The 18,566-nt window shown below is 46.3% G+C and overlaps 1 protein-coding gene across 1 annotated transcript in view; it reads left to right on the top strand.

Moving 5' to 3' along the window:
* Pik3r6 (phosphoinositide-3-kinase regulatory subunit 6) overlaps window positions 1–18,566 on the top strand; it is a 51,784-nt gene that overhangs the window by 1,575 nt on the left and 31,643 nt on the right. Inside the window, 1 exon segment of the mRNA XM_087910492.1 lies at window positions 12,818–12,914. Within this exon segment, the coding sequence (XP_087766618.1) occupies window positions 12,902–12,914 (13 nt within the window). The 5' untranslated portion in view covers window positions 12,818–12,901.

Genomic DNA, 18,566 nt, shown 5'->3' with positions numbered 1-18,566 from the left:
CCGCCTGCCCACTAATCACAGGCTGCAGTTTGGAGATGTGTCCGGTGGGCACACACTGTTGCTTAGTTAAAAGAAAGAGCAAGTTCTGTTGCCTGTTAAGTATTAGCCGCCCCTGAAGTTGGGGAGGACACTCTGGTGGGAAGGGCGGCTGGAGAGGCTCAATGGAAAGGCAAGAGAGAGAGGTGTTGGAATTAGGTGACACAGGCTCCGTGGGCTCTTTCTGTCTCTGTCTGACTCTGTCTCTCTGGGCGGAAGCGGGTGATTGTGGGTCATACGAAAACAGCAAGGCTACCTGCAAATTCCCTGTCTCTGCTCCCTTTGGCTTTGCAGGTGGGGCTATACCAGGCCATACATGAATAAAACGTTCTCTCTGGGCAACTAGACAGCCTGCCCTAGGAGACAGGATTGCAGTGGAGTCTAGCAAAGGACAGGGCTGTGGGGCCTGGCCCCTTCAGAGCTGCAGCACTGATCCCAACCCAGATGCTCTGAGCTTCCTACAGCTGGGCTGCTGACAGGCTATAGGGCCCAGGGCTCCCACTTGCTTTTCCCACCTGTTTCACCTTTAAGGCTGTGGCTTGCTGAGAAGGCACCTGCCCCAAGGGCTGTCCCTGGCTAATATTCTTGACTTAAGGGAGAGCTCCCCAGCGCCCCAGTACCTCCTTCTGTCACCTCCCTTTTTTGTTTCTGATCTCATCCCTTTGTCAAGAATGGTGAGGGATCTTTTTGCTTTAATTACGTGTGTGTGTGTGTGTATGTGTGTGTGTGTGTATGTGTGTGTGTGTGTGTGTGTGTGTGTGTGTGTGGCAAGCACCTGGAGGCCAGAGGACAACTTGTAGGAGCTGCTTCTCCCTTCCACCCTGTGGGTCCCAAGGATCAAGCTCAGGTCGTCGGACTTGGCTGCAAGCCCCCTTGCCCACTGAGTCATCTCGTTGCCCACTGAGTCATCTCATTGGTCCAAGAATGGTGAGGGGTCATTTAGTCCTTCCAACTGTCGCTTGGGGGCACCGCACAAGGCATGAGTCTCCCCAGGCCGAGACAAAGGACTTTGTTCCTCTGGTTTCCTGAAAGTGAGCAGTGGGTGTCTTGCTCATCAGTTCTCCTTGCTGCCCAAGTCCATGTAGTCAACGAGGAGCTGACCCAAAGGGGTCACTGAACCACAGCTGGGTGATCCTGGGCTTAGAAAACCTGGACCCTGGGTGACCACAAGTAAACTAGGCAGCCTTTACTCTGAAAAGAGACATTCTGTTGCTTAGTAAAATAATGCTGGGATGACAGACATCATCCCCCGGCCAGCTGTGTTTCCTATACATTTTGAGACTCTCGCAAAAGCTCCCAAACTACACATAAGCGCAAACCCACAGAGAAGTGACTCTCAGTCTCCCACTGTTCCCATGCTTACTGCTCCGTGGCTGCACTCCCTTAGACCCTAGGCACCCTCCTCCCTCAGGACTTGGCCTCTGTTGTTCTCTTTGCTTAAGACATCTCTGCTGCAGATGGCTGTCCCCTGACCCCTTCAGGCTCCTATCCAGATGTGACTCCCCCTCAGGAGATTCCTGATTGCCCTTTTAATAAGAGCAGCACATACCCTTGGGAGGTGGGGAATGAAGAGATGTTGATTGAAGAGCAGGAACCTTCAGTTAGGAGCAAGTCATTACCGGAGATATTCCCACAGCACGGTGATTGTGGTTAACAACAGTGTCTTATGTACAGATTGTCCCTGGCTCATGAGTTTTGACTTTACAGGGGCGTGGAAGCACACCCGCACCGCCACCTGCTTTCAGTACTGAATATATCCCATGAGCTACTTAGCACTTCATTATGAACTTGGCTTCACGTCAGGTGGTTTTGTCCAACTGTATATAGGCTGGTGTAAGTCCAAGCATGTCTAAGACAGAGGAAGCTGAACTGTGATCTGGATAAGTTAAGGCTAGTACATGTTTCAGCTTACAACAGATCTATCAGGATACAATCTCATCATAGACTGAAGACCATTTGTATTTGAAAATCATTAAGGCTGGGTAATGGTGGCAGATGCCTTTGATCTCAGCACTAGGAAGGCAGAGGCAGGTGGATCTCTGTGAGTTTGAGGCCAGCCTGGTCTACAGAGTAAGTTCCAGGACAGCCAGGACTACCCAGAGAAACCATGTCTCAAAAAACAAGACAGAAAGGAAGAAAGGAAGAAAGGAAGAAAGGAAGAAAGGAAGAAAGGAAAGAAGGAAGGAAGGAAGGAAGGAAGGAAGGAAGGAAGGAAGGAAGGAAGGAAGGAAGGAAGGAAGGAAGGAAAAGAAAAGGGGCTGGAGAGACGGCTCAGAGGTTAAGAGCGCTGACCGCTCTTCCTGAGGTCCTGAGTTCAAGTCCCAGCACCCACATAGCAGCTCACAATTGTCTTTAACTCTGGTTCCAGGGGATCTGACACCCTCATACAAACACATAACCAAACACCAAAGCACATAAAATAAATAAGTTAATTAAAAAGCATAATAAATAAATAGATCTTTAAAAAGAAAGAGAAAGAAAGGAAGAAAGAAGAAAGGATCGCTAAGAGCAAGAAAGAAAAAATAAGAGAGAAAACACAAATATTTTTAGCACAGAAAATGTTAAGGACAGGATGGGGGAGGTCAGTTCACTTGATCTCAGCACCCCATATTTCACACATGTCTAACATCACTTTGTGACTGGTAAGTGCACATTATTGCAATCTGTCCATTTATGATGAAAAATAAAAATAAAAAACATTTCAGCATAATATCAGTCCTTAAAACCGCTTCCCTCCTCCTTAGCTCCGGGACCTCTCATACCCTCCTCCTTAGCTCCGGGACCTCTCATACCCTCCTCCTTAGCTCCGGGACCTCTCATACCCTCCTCCTTAGCTCCGGGACCTCTCATACCCTCCTCCTTAGCTCCGGGACCTCTCATACCCTCCTCCTTAGATCTGGGACCTCTCATACCCTCCTCCTTAGTTCCGGGACCTCTCATACCCTCCTCCTTAGCTCTGGGACTTCTCATTTTTCCTTTTCAACTCCACTTGTATTGCATTTGTCTCATAGCACACAACGTAACTGTTTAGTTTGATGTTCAGGCCCTCTACCCCACTATAAGTTTTATTTTGTTTCCATATACCCAGAATCTAGTGTAATTCAGACAATGCTCAGTGAATAGCTAGTTCACTATTCACCTAGTTCATTTCAACGGAACCTCCTCCACACCATAGTTTTGGGGTTGATCCTAGGCCCCCAGATAAGCTAAGAAAGTGCTCTACACCCCTCTTTACTTTTTCACCTTGAGACAAGGTCTCGCCAGGTTTTCCAGGCTGGCCTTGAATTCAGTCTGCAGCTCCACAAGGCCTTGAACTTCGGACCTTCCTACCTGAGCCTCCATAACAGTTGGTGCTACATGCCTGTGCCCCTTTACCCAGCAAAATCTCCATTTCTGTTCATTTGTGGGGCAGTTCTGGCATGTAAAGATGGTCCAGAATGACTTAGTGAGTGAAAGAGAGAATGGATATTGTGGGGTACAAAAGTCAAGAGACCATGATGCCTGCCGTAGGCCACATGAGCTAGGGTTCTTCCTGGCTGTGTCTTGTTGTCCGGGGACACTGCATCCTTCTGGTCATTAGGGGGAACTAGGAGCTGAGAATGTGAGATGATCTCTGATGTGCTTCTTGACTGGTCAGTGTCTTGCTCGGGATTTGGGGGACATGACAGCAGCCAAGTATAGCAGTCTGAGTTGTCCAAGATGGAGCCTGTGTCCGATCAGCCATCAGAGGTGGCACCGCAGCATCCTTTCCCCGCACTGTGTCCGTCTTCCCACCCTGTAGAGCCTGCGGTCTTCTTTGTCAGCGTGCCAGCAGGCTTGTCTCCTAGCCTTGGAGCTGTCCAGGGATGGTGACATTGTCTTGCTTTCCTAAAGCACTGAGTTTTAAACTTTGGTAAAGGGACCTGCTATGTAGCATAAACAATGTGAGGTAATATTGGAGACACAGTGCAGTTCCTGCCCTGGAAATGCTGTACTCTAGTGGAGGTGACCAGACAGTTAACAAACCCAATGTGATATATCAGCTACTATGCAGAAATGTTGGGATGACCATCAGGGGTGGTGGATATGTACATAGGCACCATGGGACAATCCTTATGCCCACCTCATAGCAGGCAGCCCAGCAGCCTGCAATTTCTCTCTCTCTCTCTCTCTCTCTCTCTCTCTCTCTCTCTCTCCCTCTTTCCTCCGTTTCGCCCCTCTCCTTTCTTATTTATTTATTTTTTTTAAGAGACAGGATATCACTGTGTAGACCAGACTGGCCTTAAACTCACAGATATCCACCTATCTGTGCCTTCCCTTAATACTGAGATTAAAGGCTACCTGCTCTGTTTACTGATTTTAGTGCTGGGATTTAAACCACTGGCACAGCTCTTACCTGGTCATGAGTGTGAGTCAAGACCCAAACAGCTAGCCTGAATGAACTAACAGTTCTTGTGCGGTGGTCCTATACCGCCAAGACCTCTGTGCTGTGAATGTGGCAGATGGGGATCACTGAGACCCCCGGGGGGAAACGTGACTTTCAACAGGAACAACTGTACTTCAACGCCACCTAATTGTTGGTGTGAGGAACTATGGACCCAGTGTTGTCAGATCTTCTGGTCCCTTATTTTAAATAAAAGTTCAAATCTCGATGTACATATTAAATCTGACTTTTCAATTCTGGCCACAGATGCTTTTCCAAAGCTGTGGAATGTTTCTGGGGGAAGAAAACAGATGGACCAGAGGAGAATTGACAAAGGTGCTTGCTTTGGCTTTAGAGTCAACTTGTGCCTTCTGATTTTGAACACATGCAGGGATTTTAATATAAAAATTGAATTTTAACCAGTAACTAGGAAAAGTATTGCATCCAGATTCTCCACTATCAGCATGAGACTCTATGAAGTGGGGGAACTGATTGAGCACCATTGATGTCAGGGTGCTGCGGAAAAAACAGCCAGTAGGATGTGAACAGATGTGTAGAGATTAGCCTTTTGATTGGCTCATGTGGCTGTGGAAGCCAAGGAGTCCCACAGTGTGCCCTCAGCCAGCTAAACACCCAAGAAAACTCATGCTGTAGTTGGAACCTGAGTCCAAAGAGCTGGGGAGCAAAGAAGCTGGCGGTATGAGGTTTTATTGGATTCAGGTTTGAAAACCAGGAGTAATGATGTCAAGATTGGAGAAGCTGGACTCCCTGCTTCTGCCACTTGGTTCTGCTTAGGCAATCAAGGACCTAGATGCTGCCCAACCACTTGAGTGAGGGTGGATCTTCTTCACTGAGTTCATTGAGTTAAGCGCTAATCTCTGAAAAATGCCCTGCTGCGGTTTAGATCTCGAATGCCTACTGGAGGCTCATGTGTTAAAAGCTTGGATCTTAGCGTGTGCTATTGGGAGGTTGTAGAATCTATGAGAGGTGGGGCTTAGTGAGAGAGATTTAGTGCATTAGAGGCATTCTGTGAAGGGAATTTTGGCATCCTGGCTCTTTCCTCTCTCCTGCCTCTCCCAGGTCTTTCCAGTTGCTCAAGCTAACTTCAAATTCGTGGTCCTCCTGCCTTGGCCTCCTGAGCACTGGAATTGCAGGTGTGCACCAGCACACATCATGCTTCCTCTTTTTCTCTTTCTCTCTGGATTGGGAAATTGGTGTTTTGTTTCAACGGTAATGTGCTGCCTCATCCAAAGCAGCAGGGTAGTTAGTGATTGTGACCTCAAACTTTCCAAATCATTAAATTAATAAAATGAGCCTTCCCTACTCATCAGTTAATTTCCTCAGGCACTTTCTACTTAAAGTAACAGAAGGCTAACTAATACCCACCCTCACAGACATACCTAGAAACAATGTCTTAGAAGCTAACTGGGGATCACTTAGCCTAATCAGATTGATAAAAGTTAAACTAACACAAATAACCTGTATTTATCAGGTCTGTAAATTATTCCTAGTAGTTAAATGGTGGACCAGGAGTATATGAACCTGTTTGAAGAGTCTTGGGCAAATAGAGACAAGCTGTGGTCATTAAAAAGTTATAGACTGGGCCTGCAAGATGGCTCAGTGGGTAAGGCACACTTGCCAATCAAGCTTGACTGTCCAAGTTTGATTCCTGGAACCCAGGAAAAGGTGGAAGAAGAGACCTGACTCCACAAAGCTGTCTCCTGACCTCCACATACACTGTTATATGCACACACACACACACACACACACACACACACACACACATCTCATAGTAATAAGAAAGAAAGTTGTGCATGGCAGACCAGTAGTCTTAGCAACAAGGCTGTATTTCATCCATCTATCTCTGACTCTTGGGCGTTGTCATAGCCATAGATGTCAGGAACTGAGAAGAGAGCCAGAGGGGCCTTTGAGTCACTTGGGATGATGTTCTAAGTCCACAGCGGGACATGTCATGCCCTTTCCATACAGTTATCTCTGATTTTGGTCCCTAGTTTGTATCTGATTTCCCAGGCTTCTGAAGGCTGGCCCTTGGGTGGAAGGCAACAATGACTGGTGCAGGGCTGTAGCCAGCGCAGAAGGCACTTGTTTAAGTAAGAAAGGGCATTCTTCTGAGTGGGTAATTATAGCAGGCATGTCTTTGGAAAGGTGACGTACAAAACCTCACCTTCCCTCTGGCTAAATCACAGAAAGGCCAGTGGTGCCCTGGGCTGGACAAGCGCCCATTTGCTCCCTTTGGCAAGGCTCAGTTCTCACTTCCGGGCAGAGGAGTCACACACTGGCAGGTAGAGCATGCAGGAGTCATTCGGGAGAGGGTGGAAGTGGCCTCTCAACAGCGTCCACACTCTTCACAGCACACGCACAGACCAATCAGCTGCCATCGAGACTCCTGAGAAGCCAATGGGAGGCACCTGTTAGTGTAACAGGGTAAGTTTTAGCTCCTACGAAGATAAACAAGATGTTGATGCCTTTTGAGAATAAACTGAATTCTGTTTGCTTCCACTTCTTGTTCCGTGCGAGCAACTTCCCTGAGGACTGACCTCAGCTGCCACAGAGGCCAGGAAGTAGATCAGAGTTTCTCGGTAGGAGGACCAAGGGGGCAGCACAGAGTATCTCTGGTACCCACACCAATAGGTGCAAACACTGGCTAATGATGATGTGCCAGCTTCTGAGAGAATAAACACACAAATGAGGAGGCTTTTGTCAGGGATGGTTAATGCCTCTGTGTTTAACATTAAACATTAAATTGTTTTGTTATTGTTGTTTTGCTCTACTTAGTTTTGTTTTTTGTTTCACTATGTAGCCCTGGCTGTTCTGGTGCTTGCTAGGCCAGGAACTCATAGAGACCTACCTGCCTCAGCTTCCTAAGTGCTGGGATTAAAGATGAATGCCACCACACCCAGCCGAGGTTTCTTTTCTGTTGAAAATCTGCCTAGATTTCTTTTCCTTTGAAATGATCTTACGTTCATTATAAGCTTACCTTACCTGTGTATTCATTTTACTTAGTGCCAAAGTGGCTCTGTGAGGTTTGCAGGGGGTCAGGGAGGAGTGACAAAGTCAAGGGAGGCATCCATAACTGAACCGGAGGGCTTGGTTCTTCCCTGGTTCTCTCATTCATTGACTTGTGCCCTGTAGCAGTCTCTCCCACCTTCATCCACTTATCACACAATTGTAATACATACCCATTGTCCACCAGGCATCGGTGCTGCTATGGTAGGGCTTAGCTCACATTCTAACCGTTAGCCGAGGAAGAGGAGAGGAGATGCAGGAATACTGATGCTGGTGCACAAATATCAAAGTCTGCGCAAGAGTTGCCTTGCATGAGCTATCAGGATGTCACATCCCCCTTGAGGAAGTGACCTTTAAAATGAGTTCCTCGGGATAGAGAGACGGATTGGAGATTACGAACACTTGCTGTTCCTGCTGAGAACCCAAGTTGGGTTCCCAACACTTATACCTAGTGGCTTACAACTACCTGTAACTCCAGCCCCTGACATCTGACAACCTCTTCTGACCTCCCCAGGCACCTATACATACGTGGCACACATAAATTCATGCAGGCACAAACGCATACACATATTTTTTTTTAAAAAAAAAATCTTTTAAAACGATACCCAAATGTTGAGAAGGAGCCAGCTGTGGGGGAAACTGGAGGACAGCTGCTCCAGGCAGCAGTGTGCAAGGACCCTGAAGACAGACTGAGGTTGGCAAGTGGGAGCAGTCCAGTGGGTTCGATCCCTGGGACCCATGGGTGGAAGGAGAGAATTCACTGTGGCACTGACCTCCTGACCTCCACATGCACATGGTAGCACACATGAGCCCATGTGCTTGCACACACACACACACACACACACACACACACACACAAAGTTAATAATAATAATAACTAAAAGAAGAAAACATGTAACTTTAAGAAAAACCAGGGAAGTCTGAAATACTGTGATCTACCTGTCTATATGTCTGGTCTTTCACTAAAAACTTTGCAATCATCCTTTAAATAACGACATCTCTTCAACAACATTCTTGCCCCATGTTCTTTAGCCACCACAATTTCTATGCCTGCCCCTATAAATCTCAGCTTCTACTTACAGGTAGCTATATGAAATCCTGCTGACATTTTTGTTAGGATTCATTTACCTACTGTTCAGTCTGGGAGGACTCACATCTTAACAGATCTCCAAATTGTCAGCCTAATGTGCCTCACTATTGATGTGGGTGTTCTTATTTTCTTAAAGTTATCATTATTTTTTATTTTTTGTTTATTTGTTTTATTTTTTGAGACAGGGTTTCTCTATGGATCCTTGGCTGTCCTGAAACTTGATCTGTAAACCAAGCTGGCCTTGAACTCACAGAGATCCCTGACTCCTAAGAGCTGGGATTAAAGGTGTGCACCACCACCACCCCACACATTTTATAATTCTTATCTTACAGGTTCAACGTGTTGCTTAGATTTGCACCTTGGCGTTTTTTTTCTTTGTTTATTTTGGTGCTATTTAAATGATCATATGTTTTAAATTAGGGACTCCAGTTACTTAGTCTTCGTGTATGAAGATATGTCTGATGGTGCGTGTTGACTTTGTTTCTTGTGCTTCTACTTAAGTTATTCACCGGTTATGAGATATTTTTTAAGTTTTGTTTGTTTTTTTTTTTCTGTTTTTCAAGACAGAGTTTCTCTGTAGCTTTGGAGCCTGTTCTGGAACTCGCTCTGTAGACTAGGCCAACCTCAAACTCACAGAGATTCAACTGACTCTTCCTCCTGAGTGCTGAGATTAAAGGCGTGCGCCACCCCACCGCCCAGCTTTTTTTTTAAAGTTTTTTATTACATTTGTTTGAATGTTTGTGTGGGTGCTCGCAGGTCTGCATGCTGCATGCGTATGGAGGCCCAAGGACAACCTGCAGGAGTCAGTTTTCTCCTTCCATTATGTGGATCTTGGGAACTATTCGGGTTGTCAGCTTTGAGAACAAGCACCTTCACTGGTTAAGCCATTCTACTTACCAGAAGTGTACACTTTGTGTGTGTGTGTGTGTGTGTGTGTGTGCAAATTCATTTTGTTTGTCCTAGGGTTTCTTAAACCTGTAACGATTTGTAGGCTATCAATTATTTTAAGCAACTATTCCAATGCCTGCAGACAGAGTTCTATTATCCGCAGACAGAGTTCTCTTATCTGCAGTTTTATTTCCTCTTCCAATATGTATACCTTGGGCGGGCTCTAGTGCAGCAGTCCCGTTGACAACGAAGCAATCTGGTATGTATGCCTGCTTTCCTCTATATTACACTGGCAATGATGTCTAATGTCAGATTGAGTAGCTTTGGTGGTGGCAGACAGACACCCTCGCTTCTGTGCTGTGGTATTGACAGCTGTTCTTTATCAGATGGATGAAGTCCCCCTGTTCCTAATCGTCTGTGAGCCTTTGTCATCCATGACCACTGAAATTGTCAAACACTTTCAGTGCCTCAAATGACAGGATCATGTAACTTTTTCTTCCTCTTAATCTTTACCATAGTAAGTTACATTGATTGGTTTTCAAATATTGGACTAGTATTTCATGATTGAGGTAAATCCATCAAGCCATGTGTCTATATTGCTAATACTTGGTTGAGGGGTTTTCCATATATGTGTGTAGTTTCTTTTCTTTTCTGTTTTTTGTTTGCTTATTTTTGATACTCTCTTTGCCTGGTTTTGGTGTTGGGATAATAAGAGATTTATAAAATGAGTTGGGAAATGTTCCCTTGAACCCTATTTTCTGAGCTCCTGTGTGGTGTAGAAATACGTTGATGGGCTGGGGAGATGTCTCAGCGGCTACTTACTGTTCTTACAAAAAACCCAAGCTTGATTCTCAGCACCCATACAGCATGGTTCACAACTGCCTGGAACTCCAGCTCCAAGGATCTGATACTCTCTTCTGGATTCCGTGGGCATTGCACGCAGGTGCACAGCTCCCGCCCTGCCCCTCCCTCCACATTTACACTAAAATTAACTCTTTTTAAAACATTTTAAAATAAATATATTGCTTCATATATTTGAAGACCTCCTAAGTACTGAGATTAAAAAGATTAAAAGTGTGGGCCACTAATACCTGACTATTTGAACATATATGTACGTGTGTGTGTGTGTGTGTGTGTGTAGTGCATTGGTGATTTTTCTTTGCCTACATGTATATCTGTGTAAGCGTACTTGATCCCCTGGAACTGGGGTTATAGACAATTGTGAGCTCCATGTGGATGCTGGGAATTGAACTCGAGTCCTTGGAAGAGCAGCCAGTGCTGCTAATCATTAAGTCATCTCTCCAGTCCATATCTGAAGATTTTTTAAAAGTTTTATTTATGGTTTTGATTTCAAGTTTACTTTTATTAGGGTCTGTGAGCTTGCTTTGTATGGTTTCGATTATTTTAAGTTTGTTAAGTTTTGTTGTACAACCTGTTCATGACCTATCCTGCTGGACATATTATGTACACTTGAAATTTTTGTATATAAGGTTCTATAAGTGTTGATTAAATTCAGTTGATTGGTAGTGTTATTTAATACTATTTGATATCCCTATATTCTTTTTTGAAAAGATACGTGTTTTACCTACATATATACATATGTACCACATGTGTGCCTTGTGCCCATAAAGGTTAGAAGAAGGTGTCAAATCCCCTGAAACTGGAATTACAGATATTGTGAGTTAATAAGTGGGTGCTGGGAGTTGAACCAGGTTTTCCACAAGTGCAGCCAGTGTTCTTAACCACTGAGCCACGTCTCCATCCCAATTTCTCTATATTCTTGTTGACTTTCATCTCCTTGACCTGTCAGTTACTGAGAGAGATATGCTGAAATTTCCAACTATAATTGCGGATTTTCCCACTTATGCTTTCATTTTATTAGGTATTCTTCTTGGATTTGGAGGTCCCAAAAGTGCACGGGTAGACACACACACATGAATATATACATCTTTCTCATGAGTTGAGTCTTTATCATTTTATAATATCCCTCTTTATTCCTAGCAAATTTATTCCTCTGATATGTGCTTTGTCTTGTATTCTTATAGTCACCTAGATTCCTTAACTTTTTCTTAATGTTCTCATGATGTCTTTTTTGTTGGCTTCTAGTTTATTTAAACCAATATATTTGAAGCAAATTTATTGTAGACTATATAGAATTAACTCCACTTACCTTTATAGTATCCAAGTTGGACATGGTGGTGCACTCTTCCAATTGCTGCATTTGGGAGGCAGAGGGAGGAAGATTGCTGCAAGATTGTTTGAGATCAGCCTGGAATTCATAACTAGTTTGGGATAGTAAAATCCTATTTCAAAACAAACAAGCAATCCCTAACCCTTCCTTCATGCTATCCATTCTTCTCTTGATGAGTTTAGACCGTTTACATTTAGTGTAGTTACCGTTGAATCTGGAGCTCTGCCGTTTTATTGTTATTTGTCTTGTTATTTTTTGTCACTCATTTGACAGAGAAAGGGTGGCAGGGATTCCTTTCCAGTCCTCGGGACCAAAGTCCCTCTAGATAGAGAGGAGCACTTCCTTCCCTCCCTCTGACTTTTACACCTGCACAGACACCACCTCCAGCACCTTTGCCCTCCACTATTGCAGAAGTGGCAGGAGCTACATCAAAAACCAGAAGAGAGAAAGCGAGTTCCCCCTCTCCAGTTTAAAAATCTTTTTTTCTGGGCCGGGCGATGGGGGCGCACGCCTTTAATCCCAGCACTCGGGAGGCAGAGGCAGGTGGATCTTTGTGAGTTCGAGACCACCCTGGTCTACAAGAGCGAGTTCCAGGACAGGTTTCAAAGCTACAGAGAAACCCTGTCTTGAAAAGAAAAAAAATCTTTTTTTCTATAGCTCAGACAAGCAACAGAGGACCCTTTTGTTTAGGTGTGTGTGTGTGTGTGTGTCTTTTGTGTGTGTGTGTATGTTGTGGGCATGCCTGTGAGGGCAGGTGCCCATGGAGGCCAGAAAAGGGTATTAGCTGCCCTGGCATCTGACTTGTTACAAGTGGTTGTGAGCAGTCCACTATGGATGGTAGGAACTGAGCTCTGGTCCTGTTCGTGTTTTTAACTCCTGAGTCATGTCTCTGGCGTCCCCACCCCCAACTTTTGACCTCTTTCTAAGAGCCTTCAGTGTGCACTTTTGACTGCTGAGTTGGCGTCTTGCCAGGCCAGTTATAGAAGAATGGAGAAAACAAACCTTGTTGCTTCATGGTTCTTGCTTGAGTTCTGGTTTCCTTCCACACACTTCCTGCTCGGGTTTGGAGCTGCCCCATGTTTCCTACCTGGAGGTTTGCGCTGCAGCCGGCAGGCACATATCCTGGATATACTTTCTGCACTTTCCCACCTCTCCCGCTAACAAGCTGCCTCTTATTTTGCAGAACAATCTCTGCGTAAAAACCGCCATTCTACTTTCCACTCTGCTGCCTGAGACAACCACATCCTCCTCACCCCAGACAGGCTCAATGGAGAGCTCAGGTCAGTGTGTGGGGGTGGGGAGGGCATCTCCAGGAGGCCTGACTGCTCGGTGAGGAACATCCATGCCGTGGCCGAGCCATTTCCAGGCCGCGGAGGGCCATCTGCCCAGCCAGGGGCTGTGACATCCTGAGTGTGAGAGTCTTGAGAGAGTAACAAACACACACATATGTGTGTTCTCAGATGCCTGCAGGTTGTGTAGCTGAATGGTTAAGAACTGCTGCCGAGTGGTGGTGGCGTGCGCCTTTGATCCCAGCACTCGGGAGGCACAGGCAGGCGGATCTCTGTGAGTTTGAGGCCAACCTGGTCCACAGAGCAAGTTCCACGACAGGCACCAAAGCTACACAGAGAAATTCTGTCTTGAAAAACTAAAAAGAAAAATTTAAAAAAAAAGAACTGCTAGTGTCTATTCCCCGGTTCCTAAAGTTTCTCCCACTGTTCCCTGTCATACATGCTTCATTCTAGACTCCTGTCTCCCCCCCACCCCCCGTTAGAATCCTCCTTCCCTCTTATACCCCTCCACTCGTCTCTCTCACACACATACACATTTAGATCCAGATTCTGCCTTTGGAAGAAAACATGCAATCTTTGTCTTCCTGAGTCTGGCTCTTTTGAAGACAACTTCAAATAGAGCAAATGACCAAGCAAGTTCCATTTCTAACAGTCCTGTGGCCTTGAGTAAATAACCTTCCCCTGCAAGCCTCATTGCCCCACCTATAAAGTGGGAGGGGAGGCTCTAGGGTCCCCTCTATAAGTTAGTTGATTGGGTTTGTTTGTTTTTTTTTCCAGTTTTTAGAAGCTTTTAATTTTATGTGTGTGGATGGTTTGCCTGAATGTGCATCTGTGTACCACTTGAGTGTCTGGTTCCACAGAGACCAGAAGAAGATATTAGATTCCCAGGAACTGGAGTTACAGACGGTTTTGAGCCACCATGCTGGTGCTGGGAATTGAACCTGGGTACCTTGGAAGAACAGCCAGTGCTTTTAATCATTTAGCCACGTCTCCAGCTTTCTTAAGGTCCCTGTAGATATGACATTTGACAGTTAAAGAGGCAAAACAGGACAAGACCTCTATAAAACAGAACAACATTGTCCCTGCCAATTTCCTGGTACTTTTGCTCAGAATCACATGAATTATACATTGAGAAGTATTCCGTCTGTCTATGAGTCAGTCAAGAAACGCTAGCTGCTGTAACAAATGACTCCAGTTATCAGAAAAGCGAATACTCATTTCACGTTTAATCACACTCCAGCCTTGGCTCTCAGCAGCCTTCCGAGGTCTGAGGATTCAGTCTTGTGGCACCATCGTCTCCAGCATGGATCCTGTAAGGCCACTGCTGAACGGGAACAGTCTGGGTGCGGCGTCTCTGCTTTTCCCCATCCTGTCTCTTCTGCCTTCCCTGGTTTCCATTCTCTGCCTGAACCTGAAGACCCCGCTAGCTAACTGAGCTGACCTGGGTTGTTCAAAAAGAGACAGAGTGAAACGTGATGTTCTCAGTTCCAAGAGGCTAGACTCCTCAAGACCAGGAAAGAAAAGGGGTTATGGGGTCCCAGGAAAAACGGCACCTGAGCACCACATGAGTGGCGTTGGGCCGTACATAATATTGGATGCCATCGTAAACCGCCTCAATCAACTTTGGCCAGAACACGGGAGTGGCCCCAAAGTAGCCTTCATGTCCTGCATAGTTGGTTCTGGAGGCCCCAGTCAAATGGACAGAAGATCGCAGCTCTTCCCAAGCCTTGCAAGCCTAGCTCTAAGGAGAAAGAGTATGCGATAAGGGATGACCCTGGAATTCATAATGATCTTCATGCAAGGTAGAGCTGGTTAGAAGGGAGGGCAGGTTGGATCAGTGGCTTCCTGACAGATTTGGAGAGCTACGGCCCTGCTCAGCAAGGCGTCAGGTGGGTGACCCTGGCTGTTCTCTCCTGTGTACCTTCAGACAAGGGTCTCACAGAGACAAGTGAGAGGTCGAGGAAAGAGAGCGCTTTAGAGATGGTAATTATCTCCGGACTTCACACATGCCCACCTCAAAGCCATGGAGAGGGGCTGCCTGGTGCCCACTAGGGCGGAGGATAGCTTGGCCTCAGTGGTTCAACTTGAGCCGCCACCTGCCGCTGTTTACATACATAGTCCCTAGCCTGCTAAAGGAATCCGAGACAATGAAGGTCAAGAAAAGACAAAGCTGGGGCGGCGAAGAGGAAGCAAGAAGAGAGGCCCCAGCCCCTTGACATGAGCTGATGTTTGGGACCGGACTCTAACTCAGCTGTGAGGTTCTGGGCAGCCAAGTCAAAAAGGGAAGCCCTGAGGTGTGTGGTTTGTGTTGTCTGTCGGCTAGAGAAGATAAATCATTTGTGTACAGGAACAGTCTTGGCGGGAAGTTACAGCAAGGGAAATCTATCCTCCTGGGGAGTGATTCCATCCTTCCCATCCTCGCCTGGCTCCTCCAGGAAGCAGACACCAAGATGTGGGACGATTTGCTCAAGGAAACACCTGTGAGACAGAAACTAGGCCGAGAGCCTGACTGTGAGGGCTGACTTGCTAGGGGATGGTGTGTGTGCACGTGTGTGCGAGCACACTTGTGTGCGTGTGTGCGTGCGTGCGTGCGTGAGTGCGTGCGTGCGTGCGTGCGTGCGTGCGTGCGGTGTCTGAGAGGAATCCAGAGGACAGTTCCACAGTGTAGTAGTGATGGTGGAGGAACTTGGAGCCAAAATTAGCCATCAGAGGACATCTCTCTTGGGAACAAGTGAGAAAAACACTGCCGCACTCGGACGGCCAGCGAGCACAGAGCTGGGCAGGTTCCCAGCACAGCATCGCTTTCAGACCCAGCTTCCTGGCTTTGCTAACTCATTTGCATATTCTCTATCTTCGTTTGTCTGCCGTATCAGCATAGCCTTCATAAGGAAAAAATAAAACTTACTCTGAGGCTTGTCAAATGGCAAGGAAGACTTCATTCAAGACTGGCAGGGGAGAGAAAGCAGACTCAACTCAGAATACAGAAAGACCTAGGGGTTCCCAGCTCCAGAGCAGAGTGGGGACTCAGCAGAAACTTCCCAAGACTCAGCAGGGCTCTTGCTGGAGGCAGGTCAGGTTCATATGTATCAAAGGGGCAAGGAGTATGGAAGGCTGGGGATTCTCTCTGAGCTGATATGCTGGATTGGGTTTCTTGGTGAAAGTGGGAAGGACAAGCCAGAGTCAGGATAGGGGCCAAGGCTGGGGCTCAGAGGAGTGTGGAGCAAGGTCACTAGCACCACCTGGGACAGTGTAAATTGAGCAATGTTGCTGTCGCTACCAGGAACAGTATTCATGTGACTTTGGGTGGGGGTTGGTTTCAAAACAAGGTTTCTCCACATAGCTCTGGCTGTCCTGAAACTTGCTCTGTTGACCACGCTGGCCTTGAATTAACAGAGATCTACCTACCTCTGCATCCCGAGTGCTAAGATTAAAGGTGTGTGCCACCACTACCCGGCTGGTTTTTTTTTTTTTAATAAAGATATTTTACAGAGGTTTACAAGAAAGAGGTGCTCAGAAAGGCAAGACACCCCGAGAACATGGGTGTGAGGTTCCCCCAAACAGCCCCTCTCCACTGTCTTTACAATTGTTGAATATAGGACTTTGGTGACTTTGAAACTATTATCCTGTTCAGCATGGAAAAAGTCACAGACTGAGGAACCTAAGGGAGCTCACGGAGGGCGGGGTCCTGAGGAGCTCCTCAAGGGTTACACTCCGTATGATCACAGTCTGGATTGCAGGGATTAGGAGTCTTTACCTGGAACAAAGTTAATAGTCTTGTTTGAGGTTCTCGGACTCCAGCTCGGGAAGGGAGTGAGTCTCACCCAAGATCAAATACACTCAGGTCCTAAACCTGAGCTTTTGCCGGTTTAACCGGAATTATCTGGGTAAGAGAGGAACAGCGGTCTGGGCAGACAGCCTTGCAGCATGTATTCTTGCCAGAATTCTTGCTTCTCAGCTCCAAGTAGATTTCAGGGTGACAGTCCCCCCATCTTGCTTCCCTGTCATTTTTTTTTTGTCTCTCTATTCTGCCTCATTTTCCTCTCTCAAACGTAAGGGTTACTTAAGGATTGCAGATGACCCTGCCCCCCATCTGTCTTCTATGACTTTTTCCATATGAACAAGGATGTAGACCCTATCTACCTAGGAATCAAAGTCTTGACCTGAGCCAGGTGTGGTGGTGCACCCCTCTAATCCCAGCACTCAGGAGGCAGAGGCAAGTAGATCTCTGTGAGTTCAAGGCCAGCCTGGTCTTCAAAGAAGTTCCAAGATAGCCAGAGCTGTTACACAAAGAAACACTGTCTCTACAACAAGTGTCTCAACCTAAACCGGCGAGATGGCTTGGTAGGCAGAAGAAGCTTGAAAGCCTGATGACCTTAACTGGACGTCCAAAACCCATGACAGACACTCAGAAAAGACTAGACTCCTGGAGGTTACCCTCTGACCTCCACATGCCCACTTTTGTAGCAGGCTTTTTCTTTTAGGCCACCAACCAGCTCCCAAATCATGACACAAAGACTTATTAATTTGAATGCTTGGCCTTAGCTTAGCTCTTTTCTTGCTAGTTCTTATAACTTCACCTGTTTCTCTTCTTTTATGTTTTGCCTCGGGGCTTTTTACCTTTTCTTACTTTCTTTATGTCTGACTTTCCTGCTGTCTCTATGTCTGGCTAGCTGGCAGCCGCCTGGTTTCTTCCCCAGGCATCTCTCTTGCTCCCTCCCTCTTCTTCTCTCCTTTCTCCCCAGCCTGTATTTCTCCTCCTATTTCTTCTCTCTGCCTGGCAGCCCCACCTATCCTTTCTCCAGCCTAGCTATTGACCATTCAGTTCTTTATTAGGCCAATCAAGTGCCGTAGGCAGGCAAGGTGAAACAAATTCAACACATCTTTACATAATTAAACAAATGTAGTATAAGCAAATGTAACACATCTTTACTCATTAAAGCAATATTCCACAGTATGGCTGACTTGGAAGGCCCAGCCTCCAGTCAGCACCCAAGATATGCAAAAAAAAAAAAATTCACGAATGCAGTGAATGCTTGGGAAAAATTCCTCTCTATCTGAGGGGGAAAAATAAGAAAACACAGATGTTTTCTGATAGTAACTTTCTCTTTTACTTCATCTTAAAAATGTTCTCTGGAAATCTCTGTCTCCACACAGCTACAGTCTTTACATGCAGTTACATATCCCTCTTTACACACACGTCTCTCCTACACGCCATACATCCTATGCACAGCTACGTCTATTTTAACCAGGCTGCACTCTTTCTTTTCCATGCCCTTCTCTTCTGCGTCTCTGCTCTGTGCACCTGCACCCTCCTTGCCTCCACAGTGTCCAGTCTCCACACAGCGCAGCTGTGCACCTCATTCACACAGCTCTCCACCACACAGCACTGTACACCGTTCCTAGGCACAGCTCCTCTATGGAGCAGCAGCTCTCTCACACAGCTCCCTCTCTCACACTCACACACACTCACTCCCTCACACACATACATGCACACACACTCACTCTTTACTGACTCTTACACTCATTTACTCTCTCACACCTCTTCATCTCTCAAGCCTTCTCTCTCTCTGCCCATCCAGCTAATCCCTCACTCAGCACACACACACACACACACACACACACACACACACACGCACGCACGCA

Source organism: Myodes glareolus, chromosome 9 (assembly GCF_982192425.1).
Source record: "Myodes glareolus chromosome 9, mMyoGla1.1, whole genome shotgun sequence".
Classification (NCBI taxonomy): domain Eukaryota; kingdom Metazoa; phylum Chordata; class Mammalia; order Rodentia; family Cricetidae; genus Myodes; species Myodes glareolus.
The sequence above is the reverse complement of the archived record's forward strand: the minus strand, read 5'-3'. Positions and strand labels throughout refer to the sequence as shown.